The 17221-nt window shown below is 36.5% G+C and overlaps 2 protein-coding genes across 3 annotated transcripts in view; one reads left to right on the top strand and one right to left on the bottom strand.

Annotated features, from left to right (window-relative positions):
- Positions 1-17221, bottom strand: part of LOC115222492 — a 105341-nt gene that overhangs the window by 83715 nt on the left and 4405 nt on the right. Inside the window, exon 2 of the mRNA XM_036511614.1 lies at positions 16745-17036. Coding sequence (XP_036367507.1) covers positions 16745-17036 — 292 coding nt within the window. The remainder of the gene's footprint in view (positions 1-16744; positions 17037-17221) is intronic.
- Positions 1-17221, top strand: part of LOC115222541 (FTS and Hook-interacting protein-like) — a 93210-nt gene that overhangs the window by 23255 nt on the left and 52734 nt on the right. The window lies entirely within an intron of this gene.

A 17221-nucleotide genomic window follows, 5' to 3' on the forward strand; every position in this document is an offset into this window, starting at 1 on the left:
ATGACAAGCCAACAGTTGTTTTGTGTGTTCACCATCTGATGCTGGCAGAAATTTTTTTTGTCTGAGAAAAACGAAAACATGTTCAGTTGGAGGGGATGCTTGAGTTTGTTCAAAAGCTTTGTGATGAGGCCTTTCCTCTTGTCCTTGATGGCTTGGGATAAAAACTGGCCCTCTCTCGTCTTGTATGAGGACTACCAAATGTCTTCATGCATTACTTGCCTGATAAGAAACTCAGATACTGCCATGTCCCTGGCAATGGACCTGATTGACTTAGCGGGATCATTGTTAATCATGGCCTTGATCTCACCAACAAATTTAGGAGTTCTTTTCTTATCAGAACAATCAGATTGAGATTTCCAAGCAGCTATACCTTTGTAATCACCATTAGACTCATCCAACTCTTTCCGAATCCTCTGCACTGTCCTCAGATTGACACCCTAACACTCTGAAATGCTCATATTGGGGCTTCTGGCAAGAATACCAAGCAATACAGTATGTTGTTTTGAAATTTCTTTTACCATGCAACTATTTTATGACTGTTCTTTCTGTTTATGCTCCTACTTTTGACAGCAGCTGTGAATCTATCATGGATTTCTATCTTTTAAAACCCATGTTGGATATGATCATGAGATCTGGGATACACTAGGGAAGCATGGATTAGATGAGATGAAGAGTAATGGTCTTCACCTTCTTCAGCTTTGCACTGAATTTGAACTCGTCATTTGCAACACTGTTTTTCATCAGAAAGGTATTCATAAATGTTTAACTTTAGACACTTGATCTCTGTAACCCAATGTGATAAAGTGTTCTCCTGATGATTCACAGTGGTTAAGCATCCAATGCACATGGAACCACAAAGGTTCGTAGTCCTGAAAGCTGTATGGTGACATTAATAGTGCAGTATATGCTGTAAAGTGGTTGGCTTTAGATCCCATTCGGGATTGATGGATACCGATATTTTGCCATTTTAATACCCAGGGAGTCATTACCACAGTGAACATTTACATTGAATATGTGCAGTCAATAATGTTCACAACACTAGTGCTTTTTCTAATTTGTTATTGAATTTAATCATTTGTCTGCATCATTGTGACAAATAGTTTTTACACTATTTATATTTAGTCATAGACTGGCGATTCATTTCGTCTCCAGTTTGATTCAGGTATGTGATGTTAATAAGCCATGAAACTGGTGAAATATCGGTATCCATTACTCATGAATGAGATCTACGGTGAGTTGTTTTGCCTGTCTATGACTTCCAAGTGGTTTAACACCCAGTGCAATGAGAGAGTCATCCTCTAGGTGTTTTATTGCAGCGAACATGCAAAACACATATATTGACTATGTTGCAGTTGATAATGTTTGCAACACTAGTGCTGCTTTTAATTCATTACTGTATATAGATATACATAGTGGGTGAAAAGTAAGTAAGCTTTAAAAATTGGTAATAAAGTCTATATTCCTTTTACAAATATATTGAAATAAATGTTACGTATTCTTTATTACTTTGGAAAATGAAAGTAAATCTTCATATTTTCAACGTAATACTGGTAGCATCAACCAGTTTCCTCAAATGGCCAGGGATGGAATGAATAACCTTCTGAAGGACTTCATCTGGGATATCATTGAGAACCTCCTGAATCCTTGTCTCCAAGTCCTCCAGTGTGCTAGGTATTGTCTTGTAAACCTCCTCTTTTGTGTAACTCCACAGGTAAAAATTACATGGAGTGAGATCTGGACTTCTTGAAGTTCTGCACTTCTGCAGTCACAGTCTTCAGATTTTAGCTCCTGCATGTAATGGGATTTCCATGGATGAAAATTCAAATCTTTATGCTACACCATATGTATTGTATGTCTTGTTAGTCCACTTTCACGAACTGCTTGACGTGTTGATTTTTGCAGGCTAGGATTAAACATTTCCTGCATTATATTATTATTATTATTATTATTATTCAGGTCACTGCCTGGAATTGAACTTGGGCATATGGCATATTGGTTAAGAGCACATGCTACTAACCCTAAGATTCCGAGTTTGATTCTGGGCAGTGACCTGAATAATAACAATTTCCTGTATTGTTGCCATGTTCTCCACTAATTGGGATGTGGTTGGACAGCCTCATCTTGCATTGTTCACAGAGCCCATGGTCATCAGCTTTGCATGACAACTTTTTATTATCTCCAGATATATTGATGCATGCTTATCTTTCCATGCATACCACCATCTCTGAACTAAAACAATGGAATTCCACACTTCATAGCATGCTGCTATCTTAGCTCACTCCTGAACAGTCAAGCAACCAGCCATCTGGAAAATAAGAAATAAGACAATAAGGAAATAAAATCCTCATTAGTGTTGTCTGTTTAAAAATTCTATAAGCAATTTCTAATGCCTAGTTACTTTCCACCCACCCTGTAGATATTGATATAGGTATAATATATGTTAATGTTTTGGTGTATCTCAGGCAACATGGTTAGAGTATGGTAAGAAAATAGGGTAATGCCATTTAGTAAGAAGATAGAGGAGGAGGGTGAAGGGTAGAATAAAATAAAACAAGCTAAAATACAATAAAAAGTGGTAGAGTCTAAGGAGTTATGTAGAGGTTTAATTTTTCCATAATAGATTTATGAGTATAAAAGTTTTAAAGGTTCATAGATGTAAGAGATTAAGGATATATAAATGGTTTAAGTAGATATAAAATTAGATTGGTTGATAGATAGGTAGGTAGACAGATAGACAGACAGACATACACATCCTGGTTGATAGAAAGATAGATAGATAGACAAACAGACAGATAGATAGTTTACCATACTTGTGGCATGTGACCTGTAGAGAGCCTTGTTGCTGTGTATTATAACTTATTTCATAAGAACTTTCAAATCAATGATTCATCAGACTTTCTTAATCCTTGTTTTTTTTTATCTTCCTTGATGATTGCTATTGCCAGTGTTGATTAAAGATCTTGGAAGCTTTAGCTGTGTTTCTATGCATACAGTTCATTACGGAGGAGGCTAAGGGCCTTCTTCCTAATGAAGTGCACCTCTGTGATCTGAGATTAACCGTATCTGTTGCCCTTGCAGTAGACAGGTAGTGAAATAGCCATCACAGTGTTGATGATGGTGGAACACAGCACTTGGTGGGGCTTTGGAGAAATGTTCCTTCACTCCAAGGTGAAGTTGTCATCTGATCAATCCTATGTATGTCATCCCACAAGAACACATCATTTGGTACACAGCATTGGATATAAATCACAAGCAGACATTGTCCATTGGTTGTATTGTTCTGATTGGACATTGGTTTAGGCAGTATGTGTCCAGTGTGTGAGAGATAGTGTCTGAGTGTGTGATCCCACCTCATGATTCTGATAAGGAAGCCAGATATCTTGTTAAAAAACAGCATTGAGAGATCTGGCCTTGAAATCCAATGCAGTGTGTTAAATAACGTGCTCTGTCAGATTGATATACATAGGATCAACTAGAAGACAACTTCACCTTAGAGTCTGTTTTCCATGCTTGTATGGTTGAACTATTTGAAAGGATCTGGCAAGCTGCAGTGCTACTCTGAGCCCCAGTGTCAGTTTTGGCATGGTTTTTGATACCGTGTGATGAAAGTAAAACAATTATAATGTGGAAGACACATATTAGTCATTCAGAAGCACACAAAAATGCTGTTAACTTCACTTATGAGTTTGGTATCAAGATTTTTATCACCAAATGCAACCTGGTCATTGATACTGTTCCAGTATTTGCATTGTGGTACACTCTTGAAACCCATTGAAGATATTTATAGACATCTGAGTTATGATTCCTGATACTCTATTCCTCACTTGGAACTTAGTTGTTGGGTCAGTTCTTTTTGGCTGTGTGGGATGAGGGGGGTACAGTCATCAACTACTGATCACTCATTTTCTATTTCACTGTATTTGTTTAAGTCAGTTTTTTAATTGTTATAGATTGTAGCTATAACTTGGTTATTGATATTCTACTTCACTGTATTTACTATATTTAAGTTGTTAGTCAGTTCCTTATAGTTTCTAACAGTCCATTTATGACCTAGTCACTTTATTTCAAAGTAAGATAGTTGGTCAGTTGTTATAGACTGTGGTGAAACATGTACAATAACCTAATTGCTGGTACTCTACATTGCTGTATATCAGGCTTTCAATACTTATAAACAGCAGTGGTACATCCGTGACCTGGTCACTTGATACTCTATTTCTTTTAAAGGTCATTTTTTTATATATATATACTATTCTCATATCAGTATTTGTTGATTGTATCTGATAAACACTCCATACTTTTGTTGATACATTTGTTGTACATAAATTTTATGAACAAATTCCAAATTTCACTTGTTCTCTTATCTGAATTGTTTGAACTGCTATCTAATTTGAAACTTTAGGCTCAATCAGTAGGTAACTACTAACCATTTTGAAAATAAACTGCTTGATATAGTCTTTGGCCCTATCATACAAAGACCTCTCATTTTAAACTGCTAATATTTAAATTAATACATCCCATCATGATCTGATGTAAGAAAGAGTTCACAGTCATGAAGTCATCACTTTTGCCACAAAATGGCATACATCCACTCCCGTTCTTTGAAGTATAGGTTGGCATCAATGGTTTGACCATCCAGAATGAACTTATGATGAATTATCCTCTCATAATTCCACATGACGTAGAGCATGACCTTGTGTTTGCAATATCCATGTTTGGCAACAGTTTCCTGAAGCTCACCTCAAACGACAAGAACTGGTATCAGCATGGGATCAAAGAACTAGTAGTAACGACCCTTTATCAGTTGTTGGCTGTTTTTCTAGTCTCGTATTCCAAGAATTTAACAACAATATATGCTTTCAATAAAACAGTTGCTCCCGCAAAGCAAATTAAATAAAATTTGGGATTTTGTGGAGAATCAAAATAGGTAACACAAACAGGACAGTGCAAACAAGCAGGAAGAGCTGCTAAGCTTAAATGAGGTGGTGGCAAACGCATAAATCAAGCTAGGACAGGAGACAAACAAGAAAACATCTTCCTTGTTCCAGCTACAATGGAGAGAAAGAAAGAAAGATGGCCGATGGTCACATGGGAGCCACGTGAACAAGGGAGGAGGAATGAGGGAGAGAGATGACAGAGTAATAGGATAGAATAGTGGGAGAAGTAGAAGTAAAAGAATATGAGAAAGAAAAAGAGGGAAAAAGATGAAAGAATAAAAAGATTGTATAAAGTGCGCATCAGAATTATTAAGATAAAGCCATCTTGGAAGAGGATGCATGATGTTCTGTCATATAATAATATAAATAATATATATAAATACACATACGTATATGTTCATAAATCTATATATATATATATGCATTTATACATACACCCGTGCTAGCGCGGAAAATGGACGTTAAACGATGATGATGATGATATATGTTCATACATCTATACGTATATATATATATATATATATATATATATATATATGCATATGTGGGTACAGGACGTCATGAAACGTGTACAACTAAAAAAGCATGAAGCACGAATACATGGAACATAAACTATTCTTTTGAACAACGAAAGACACAAATGGAGCCATCAGCCCTTTATGTATGCAAAATCATTGGTCACTCTGTTACCGGACATAGATTTAACTGCATATAAATACATTACTGCTCTATGTACTTCTTTTCCAGATATATGATACATTGACAATATGTGTGTGTGTCTGTATGTACATAAATATATACTTATTCTAATTATAAGTATTAATTATGAATATTGCTTACAATGCTACTTTGGAACATTGCTTAAACAGCTACGCAATTTCATGACTTCAACTGTACACAGTTTATGACATTTAGCTGACCCCGTGCCATCAAAAGTGATGGCTAATTGTAGTATTTTGTATATAAAATGGGTACAAAAAGGTGAAAAACAAACATTGCTTCAACTCTGTGTCTGTGTGTGTGTGTGAGAGAGAGAGAGCATGTGTGCATGTGTATACATTTATATGTATGTGTAGCACAGTCTGTGGTGAACACAGTTTTCTATACTTTGTCACAGCCCGCTTCCTTCGTTTTTAAGTGTGTCTGTTTATATGTATGTATATATTTATGTATGTGTAAATGAATGAGTGTCTGTAATTCTATTTTCTATGTATCTTTCTAAATATACATACACAAACACATATACACTCACTCAAATATATTAATGTTTTACACAAACACACACATAAACACACAAACATTCACATTCCTCCCTTTTACACACACACACACATATACTCGCACAGAGGTGAAGCAGTGTTTGATTTTTGTTTCACTGTTGACTTTTCGCCATCCCACTTCCATTGGTGGATCACCCCTTCCTTTCTTATTTATATGTTGTGACGGAGAAATACACAAGAGTATTATTAAAGTAGAAGATACACAACACTCTCTTTGCCACTTCTTCTCTCTCATTGTTGTTATTTTCTCTCACTTCCTCTTAGTCATGGCTATTACTCTCACTACTTCTCCTTCACTGAATTACTGTTTTCACTCTTCTCCCTTCACCATTTACTCAGGCTGCATGATTTTGGACAAACAGATATATATATACAAACATATATATATACATACATATATATATATACATACATATATATATATATACATACATACATATATATATATATATATATATATAGTACTAAGCAATAAAGGGTTTAGCAACGAATTGCCTTACCACATACCGAATTTAGAAATAGCAGTCAAAGAGTTATAGCTATTTCTTCTACTAAAAAGGGAGATCTCAGTAAAAACAGCAATTGGAAGGCAGACACAAACAGGTAAGAGAGAATGAATTGACGGCAATCTATCATACAATTTTAAGTTATCTACGGACGTACGTTCGAAATCAAGTTTTTAGGAAAGCATAAGAATTAAATATTAAATAATTCTATCTCACCAAAAACTTCTTTTCTTCAGCGTAGTAGAATACTATAATCATAAATGATTATATATTGAATTTTGAGATACTAGGAGGCACCAACTCAACTCAGTATCAGAGCGAGCTAGAATCCGCAACTAGTATCACCAAATCCAATGTGTGAATGAAAAGATTGTGTCACCAGCCCCTCCCACCCGCGTGTAGCCAAAACAAGATGCTGTGGTCATCTACTGAGATAAAATATGGTATCCGTAATAATGAAGGGTGAAATTAATTAATTAATTAATTTGGAATAATTATCAATTACACCAAGTAGTCTTCGGCATGTAAAAGCCTCATTCGAGGAAAATTTAAGTAATACTAAGCAATAAAGGGTTTAGCAACGAATTGCCTTACCACATACCGAATTTAGAAATAGCAGTCAAAGAGTTATAGCTATTTCTTCTACTAAAAAGGGAGATCTCAGTAAAAACAGCAATTGGAAGGCAGACACAAACAGGTAAGAGAGAATGAATTGACGGCAATCTATCATACAATTTTAAGTTATCTACGGACGTACGTTTCGAAATCAAGTTTTTAGGAAAGCATAAGAATTAAATATTAAATAATTCTATATATATATATATATATATATATATATATATACAAATATATAAAAACACTACACTTATTATTATTTTGGAGATTACTTTAAGAACCTGTAATGAAATCAAATGCATGAGCTTGAAGCAGACTTTTTCTTTTACATGACACTCACAAAGGTTTTTAAACAAAAGAAGATAAGGATGTTGTCTTCAAACTTTCATTTTCATATTTCAAAAGATATGCCAGACAGTAGCTCTTCAGAAGAAAATCAGTTTAAGTTTGCCAGCTGATGAATGGAAATGAGCAACTCTGAATATAGAAAATCAGAGCATTTCAATTATAATGTTGTGGGTGGGGGCAGTGCTCTTGTAAGATCATCACATTCCAATGATAGGATGTAAATTTTTATGTGTTTACTAATCCAAATATAAAAATTAGTTCTAAAATTAATTTTCAACTGGTTGATTTATTTAAAATCTGATATCTCAGCATAGTCAATCAAATACTTAGAATCAGTAAAATGTTTTATTTCATTGGAAATTATACACTCATGTGAAATTTTGTTTTTCATCAACCTGATCAAAACAAGTGCAAATAACTAAGAACATATTTGTCTCAGGAATTCCTGGTACTTATTTGTTACTTTTACAGTATTCTAGTGTGTGTGTTTGTGTCTGTGTGTGTGTTTGTGTCTGTGTGTGTGTTTGTGTCTGTGTGTGTGTATGTGTGTGTGTACCGTAAAAACCCATGTAATTTACACACATTTTTTCACAAAAATAAAAATGAACTTTAGTGGGTGAGTAAATTACATGAGTAGATCATTCCCAGAATTTTTTTAGAAATTTTTTTTGTTGAAAAAAGACATACAAAGCATAAATGTTCATATCGGAAGTTGACTCATTTAATGTCAGAATAGGTTTTTACAGACAAAAATAATGGCTTAAATATAATGAAGTTGACTTTATGTTGGATGGTATAATGCTTACTGTTTATGGCTAACTACTTATTGAAATCTGACATTCATGCTGGTAAACACGGTCCAGGCCATATTTTTACATTGCTTGGAGTTTCTACCCATTGTAACGGAGCATCATTGACATGCATAGTGATATGGATAATTCTGACTGAAAAAAATGTAATGATATGGATAATCTTGATTGTATGTTTTTATTTTTGCCTGTTTATTACTAGGAACAGTTTTAAGTTTGTCATAATGTTTACACCAATTTTGAACATCGGCTTCATTAACATTAAAATGCCTTCTGGCAGCTCTATCACCTCATTCAAATTCATATTCAGCAATATTTAATTTCTCCTTCGCAGTAAATGATTCATAAGTTCTGCCCATACTGACAATAACGGTAATGACAAATTTTAAAGTTTGCTTGACATTTTATAAGTGTGAAAGGGATTAAAATTTCAATACTCCATATCAAAGGTTCCAATAAGAATAGGCAGAATAGAATTCTGTTTACATAATCAATTTGATTGATCACCTTCCTCTGTTGGTTGAGTAAAGTGTCATCCAAGCTGATATTTATTGGTAATGAAACTTAATCTGCAACACCTGTGCATATTTATTAGCTTTGATTTTGTTGGTAATCCTTATCAACAACCTTTCCTGTGATCGTGATTTGAGAAGACATACAGCAGTATGTGTAAAATAAAGTTTATTATAAACAACACAAACATTTTGTAATTTAATAGCTTTCAATATGATACCAGTTAAGCAGAAATTATTTTTATTTAATAAAATCTAATCATAAATAAGTGAAATTATTCTAAATACAACTAAACTGAAAACCTGGCTATATCAGCAATTCTGAAAACTTTTGAGTGCAAATTTTAGATGAGTAGGAGCTTTTTTTTAACAAATTTTATCCTAAAAACCTCCATCATCATCGTTTGACATCCGATTTCCATGCTAGCATGGGTTGGATGGTTCAAGCGGGGTTTGGGAAGCCAGGAGGCTGCACCAAGCTCCAGTCTGATCTGGCAGTGTTTCTAAAGCTGGATGCCCTTCCTTACGCCAACCACTCTGTGAGTGTAGTGGGTGATTTTTACTTGCCACCGGCACAGAAGCCAGTCAAGGCAGCGCTGGCATCGGCCACATTCGGATGGTGCTTTTTATGTGGCTATGTATACCTGCCGCCCAGCCTCGCTTTTGGCTACCTGGTACAGTTCCCTGCTACCTCCATCCCTCCAGGCTTTCCAGGCCTGTTTCTTTGCTCTAATGGCTTTGTCTACCGTACTAGTCTACCACCACGTAACTCTAGGTCTGGAAGGGACTTTACACCATCCGCAGACTTGGTCTGTGGAAACTAAAAGAAGCCCATCGTGTATATATATATATTGCATAATTTCCAAAGTAGATCGAATGGAAATATACCCTAACTGTAGATGATACCAGATAGCCCAAACCATGCTAGTGCTTTACTCAACATATCAGCACACTAGTTGACATACACCCATTAGTCATAGAAATTATATATATATATGTGTGTGTGCCTTTTTAATTTCAAACATATGCATTGTTTGCTTTTGATTTTGCCAACTACACAGTATAGTAGGGTCAGTTTGGCACCATCTGTGAGAAAAACAGCACCATGACGCTTCACTGCCAGAAATTTGGAAATGACATGCTGTATTGCTTGACATTCTCACTGGAAGCCCCAATACAAACATTTCAGAGTGCTTGGGTGTCAATTTGCGGATTTGTCATGTCCCCAAAACATGTACCAAGAATGATAGAAATCAAACATCCAGTCAACATCATGATGTTTGGAGTGATCACTAGTGATGGCAATGTTGTAGCTCCATTCATCTTCCCATATGGCCTCAGACCTAACATGGAGGCCTACATCATTTGCCTGGAGGAAGTAGTGCTGCCCTGGGTCAAGAGGATGGCTGCTAGAAGAACCTCTGTCTGACAACAGAGCTCTGCACCATGTCAGACAATTTCTGCAACCGCATCACCCCTAACATCTGACTACCTAACTCCTCAGACTGCAAATCCCTTGATTATTATATGTGGGGTGCAGTTGAACGAGTGACCAAGAGAATTCCTTGTAACACCAAAGTTGAATTGAAGGCAAGAATTATGGCAGCATTCACCAACTTAAACAAGAAGGCTGTCCAGAAGAGTTGCTGGAGATTCCAAAGTCATTTGGAGGCCATGGTTGAAGCCAATAGTGATTTTACCCTTTAGTATTTAAAGATATTTTTATGTAATTTTGGTAAATATCTGTTAAAATGTGATGTCAGTGTTATTTTCATTTCTGCATAATTTAGATGACAGTTTATTCACCACACCCTGTATATACAGGGTGATTCAAAAGTCTCCATACGTAGGAAAAAATTTTTTTTCATAAAAACAGTTTATAAGATTCCCCTGATCTGACACCTCTTGATTTCTATCTTTGGGTGCATTTAAAAGGCATGGTGTATTACAGAAAGAGGAAAGGCATAAATCATTTGAATGAATGCATCACACACTCATTTGCACACATATCACTAGATGTGCTATTACGAGTTCACAGTGAGTGGGGTAAATGTATTGCAATGTATATTCAAAACAATGGTAACCATACAGAGCTTGTTAAATAATTTTTAAAAAACTGTTCTTATAAACTGTTTCTTATAAAAAGATAAATTGTTCCTATGTATGGCGACTTTTGAATCACCCTGTATATATGGATATACATATGTGTGTGTGTACATTTGTATATATGTGTGTGTGTGTGTGTGTGTGTGTGTGTGTGTGCATATACACACATGTATATGTATAAGTGTGTGTGTTTAGCAGCTCTGTCCAACTCACTACTTTTCCAAAACACTACAGAAAACAAACCCAAACACAATGAAAGGCAGTACTCCAGCATGGCCTCAACCTCAGGCTGAAACCTGTTAAAGACTAAAGATAAAAGATACATATATAAGTGTCTATGTGAATGTTACGAGTAATTATAGATTAAATCTAGTTAATCTGGTTTTTCTAGTCAGGAAGAAAATTATCAAAGCATTGATGAATATAACACGTGTGTGTGTGTGTCTGTGTGTGCGTCTGTGTGTGTGTGTGTGAGTGTGGGTGTATAAACAGGTTGCACTGGGTAAATTGTTGCCATTCTATATTTTTTATTTCTCGCATGCACATTGTTTTTGATTTGCTTACGAACCACATGGTTCTGGGTTCAGTCCCACTGCGTGGCACCTTGGGCAAGTGCCTTCTACTATAGCCTCGGGCCGACCAAAGCCTTGTGAGTGGATTTGGTAGACGGAAACTGAAAGAAGCCCGTCGTATATATGTATATGTGTGTGTATATGTTTGTGTGTCTGTGTTTGTCTCCCCAACATCGCTTGACAACCGATGCTGGTGTGTTTACGTCCCCGTAACTTAGTGGTTCAGCAAAAGAGACCGATAGTATAAGTACTAGGCTTACAAAAAATAAGTCCTGGGGTCGATTTGCTCGACTAAAGGCGGTGCTCCAGCATGGCCACAGTCACATGACTGAAACTAGTAAAAAAGCGTAAAAGAGTAAAAGAGTGATATGGTTGGGCACCATCTGTGAGAAAAAAACAGTACCATGATGCAATTCACTCTACTAGATATTTCAAAACAACATGCTGTATTGCTTGGTATTCATGCCAGAAGCCCCAATATGAGCATTTCAGAGTGTTAGGGTGTCAATCTGAGGACAGTGTAGTGGATTCAGAAAGAGATGAATGAGTCTAATGGTGATTACAAAGGTATAGCTGCTTGGAAATCTCACTCTGATTCTTCTGATAAGAAAAGAACTCCTAAATTTGTTGGTGAGATCAAGGCCATGATTAACAATGATCCCGCTAAATCAATCAGGTCCATTGCCAGGGACGTGGCAGTATCTGAGTTTCTTATCAGGCAAGTAATGCATGAAGACATTCAGTATTCTTCATACAACATGAGAAAGGGCCAGTTTTTATCCTAAACCATCAAGGACAAGAGGAAAGGCCTCACCACAAAGCTTTTGAACAAACTCAAGTATCCCCTCCAACTGAACATGTTTTCGTTTTTCTCAGACGAGAAAAATATCTGCCAGCATCAGATGGTGAACACACGGAACAATCATTGACTTGCCATGTCCCCAAAACATGTACCAAGAGTGATAAAAATCAAACATCCATTCAACATCATTGTGTTTGGAGTGATCACTAATGATGGCAACATTACGGCTCCATTCATCTTCCCACACAGCCTCAAACTCAACACGTGGGCCTACATCAAGTGTCTGGAGGAGATAGTTCTGCCCTGGGTCAAGAGGATGGCTGCTGGAAGACCCTAGTGCTGCCCTGGATCAAGAGGATGGCAACAGAACCCTGCTGGCAACAGAACCCTGCACTATGCCAGACAAGCAGGAGATCCCAGTCATGGCTGTCAGACAATTTCTGCAACCACACCACCCCTAACATCTGGCCACCTAACTCCCCAGACTGCAATCCCCTTGATTTTTCTGTGTGGGGTGCAGTTGAGCGTGAGACACACAAAACTCCTTGTAACACCAAAAGTGAACTGAAAGTAAGGATTGTGGTAGCATTCACCAACTTAAACAAAGAGACCATCCAGAAGAGTTGCAGAAGATTCTGAAGTTGTCTGGAGGCTGTGGTTGAAGCCAATGGTAATTTTATTGAATACATTTACTCTTGAGTATTTCAAGATATTTTTATATAATTTTGATAAATATATCTGTAAAAATGAGATGTCAGTGTTATTTTCATTTTTGTGTAATTTAGACAATTTATTCACTACAACCTGTATACATATGACCAGCCCCAGGCCATATGTTACCATGTGTGTAAATATATCGGTTCTTTAAGTATTTCATTCAAGCGACGTTTTCTTAACCACCTGTCATCCTTCAGAGTCCCAGAAAGACAGTTTGTCATGTCCCTGGCCCGCCATGTATGGTACCTCAAAGATCAAGAGACCCCATGTGATATCAGGTGAAAATTAATTGATCATCTGGGCCCATATATTAAAGGAAGTGGCTGTTGCAAGATCTGCATCATGGAGAGTGCCAAAATTCTTAAGGACTATAAGAAACCTGGTGCATTAAACAGCTGTAAAGAAGTGTTTTCTAAATGTATCCACTTCAAGCACTACTTGCTGGAAAAATTAGGCCTCTTCAGGTTTATAAGGGTCTTTCCCTCCCCAGTCTGATTCAGGGGAATAACCCATCTTTATTAACGTTTTTTGTTAAGATATACTCCTCAACTTCTGAGCATTTCCTCATGTCTGCAATGTAGATATTTTAAATTTTGTATCTATATAGAGTCTGACGAAGCATGCAGTTACAAATCTGCAGGGTTCTTATCTTAATATCATTAACATGTTTTCATGGACAGGAACTGTTTCCAGTGGAGAATCCTGTGTCTGAGCTGCCCTTTTAAGGAGAACACTGCTCACCTGGATATACTGGGAAAGTGCTAGAAAAGGTGCACTAAAAATTGTCTGCTGGTTTTTTTACTGTGGTTAACAGTGGTTCAATTTAGCAGGAATGAACAAAGAATTGATATAAACAATGATAACACATATGCAAGGAATAGGGTTTCTCTTAACCTAGCCTGTTGGAATCAAGCAGATAGGCCTGAAAGAACAGCTCTTGTAACTAAGGAGCTTAAGTGTCTTAATGTTGATATTGCAGTTCTTTCTGAAACAAAATGTTCAGACGAAGATAATCTTGTTGAAAGAGGAGCAGGTTTCACATTATTATGAGTTGGGAAGCCGAAGAGAGAAAAAAAGGAAGGTAGTGTTGGGTTTGCAATCAGAAGTGATTTGCTAAAGGACCTAGAACAACCACAAAGCATAAACAAACACGTAATGAAACTCTGGATCCCCACTTCTTGTGGACATTTTGTAACTGTTTTCTCTATTTATGCTCCTACTCTTTACGCTAGTTAAGAAAATATCCATGCATTTTATGAGGAGCTTATAAGAAATATTCAGTCAGTCCCTTTGAATGAGAAGTTGGTTGTGCTTGGTGACTTTAATGCATGTGTTGGCAGAAACTATGGTGCTTGGAATGTACTTGGGTGTTACAGAATAGAAAAGGTGAATGACAATGGGTTGCATCTGCTACAAATGTGCTCTGAGCTAGGGTTGGTTGTTGGGAATACTTTCTTTCATCATAAGTTGAAGGATAAAGTTACCTGGATTCACCCAAGATCGAAGCAAGGTCATATGATTGACTTTGTATTAACTCAGAAAGCTGACATACAAGATTTGTGCAGTCACAGAGTATTATGAGGTGCTGACTGTGATACTGATCACAAAATGGTTAGGGTTTCTTGTAAATTATTGACTTAATAACTATGTAATTTATACCAATTTTCACACTATCATAAATGTATTTTGCTCCCAAAGTCAGATTAAGTATGTCCATTGTAATTAATTCATAAATATATAATGAATCAGCATGTTAGCATTATATAATGTATTAACCTACATTTTAGTATTTACTTCTTTGTTTATAAGCTGTCTCAGGTGTGTCATACTTCCAGTTCCAGCAGAAGTCAGCCAGCATAGCTGGGCTCCATTTTCCCTTTTACATGTTTTCCATTAACACTATATCTTGATGGAACCTCTCTCCATGTTCATCACTCACATCTCCTGCATTCTCTGGGAAGAAGGACAGATGAGAATGAAGAAAGTATATCTTCAGTGACATATTGCATCTGAGATATTGGTAGCACTTGATTAGGCTCTCCACTATACTCTCTCGCTCAGCCACTTGGTGCTTTCCCAGAAGTTCTTTGCATACATCTTTAAATGCATGCCAGGCTGCTAGCTTAGTTTCTTCCATTGTCACCTTGAAGTCCTCATCTGCTATAAGTTGACGAATCTTAGGGCCTACGACTTGTTATGTTGCAGTGCTTTGGTAAATTGCTTCATTAGGTCTAGTTTTATATGCAGTGATGGCAAAATGATTTTCTCCTTCTTAACTTAGTGGCTCATGATTTATATTATGGCATCCTGGTGTCATTATTTCCTGAGGTAGCCATTCTGAGCATACATAATGTTCTGAACGGGCCCTACTCTCCTACTTGTAAAGGAAGCACATAAACTTGGTGTATCTAGTTTGTAGCCCATTAAATAGGGCTACTATTGGGTCCTCCTATAAATTATGCAGTTTTTTTTATACTTCTTTTATTTTTCAAAATTAAGATAAATAAAGTTCTTTTTTAATCTAAAATATACTCTCTTTCATTGTCTATAATGCTCTTCCATCTGTCTGGTAGACTTGCAAGGCCCCTCTTCCAAAATTCACTTGTCCATGATGAAAAATATTCGTCCAGTACTTTTCTAACCTTGTCTACAGAATTCATATTTTTTCCATCTAAATGATTTTGAAGACTGCGAAATAAATTATATTAGTTGGGGCAAGGTCCGGTGAATATGTTGGGTGGGGCATCATTTCCCATTCAAACTACTCCAGCTTTTGGTATGTCATCCTCACTGTATGTGGCCAAGCATTATCCAGATGGAAGAATACCTTTCATCTTGAAAGCAAAGATGGTCATTTTTCTTTTGGTGCTGTTGTCGATGAATAGTTAAACGACCAAATCCAAGCTTTTCTGCTAGTTCCTCAACAGCTACGATCAGATTTTGTTCCATCAGGGTTTGCAGGACATCTTCATCAAGCTCTACAGATCTTCCAGGATGAGGCTCATCTTCTAAGCTATAGTTTCTGGCTCTGGAACCACCATTGACACTGGTTTAGCTATCTTATTGTCTGACCCCCATATACTGCATTAATATTCCTCACACTTTCTGTTGCGTTGTTGCCTTTATTGAACTCATAAAGCAAAATATGCTGAATATGTTCCTTTATCACTTCCATTATAGCTTTGAAAACATAACTGTTAAAATCGAACTGTAGTCTTCAAGGCTTGCACTAAGAATAAGGATAAAGGTAAAATTACTACCTGCTTTTATAACAAGTTGATGCAGTCAGTTTATCCCATTCCCCTCCAACTTTTAGTTCATGCAATTGAAAAAACTGCATCATTTATGGGATGACCCAATACTTTCAAGTCCGCACAAATTAGCCATGCATGATCCTTGTAACTTAATCAGTCTAGAATAAAAGCAAGGTTCTGATATGTCTTTCTTAAAATGATTGAGTGAGCAATTGGAACTGAAGACACAGTGTTCCCAATGTGCAACAGAACCGCTTTTATGATGTAAAGGGATGCATCTATGAATAACCTCCACTCATTTGGTTCATAGATCAGCTCAAGGGCATTGGATAGGTCTCTGATGTCATTATGATAAGTCAAGTTGTTTTCAAAAGTGAAGAATTGCTGTAGATCTGCAGAACGCTTCATGAACACTGTAATTTGAGCATCTTTATCCAACAGGTTCCATTGTTGCAGATGTGAGGTCAAGACTTCACTCTGTTGCTTAGTAAGTATTAAATCACGAACTAGATTATTGGGTTCAGGTTGCATGATGAGGTGTGGTTTCTTGTTGGATTTACCACGGATTTGGACCCATATAGCTATAAAAATATTGATTATACTTTTATAATTTTCATAGGTGAGGTTGACAAATACCTTAGGAACACCTCGTTAAAATTATATCAAAATCCGTTAACTTTTAGAGTTGTCAGTTTCAGCCCAATCTATAATGTGTGTGTGTGTGTGTGTGTGTGTGTGTGTGTGGTCACAAAATATATAATGTATT

Source organism: Octopus sinensis, linkage group LG20 (genome assembly GCF_006345805.1).
Source record: "Octopus sinensis linkage group LG20, ASM634580v1, whole genome shotgun sequence".
NCBI classification, from domain to species: Eukaryota; Metazoa; Mollusca; class Cephalopoda; order Octopoda; family Octopodidae; genus Octopus; species Octopus sinensis.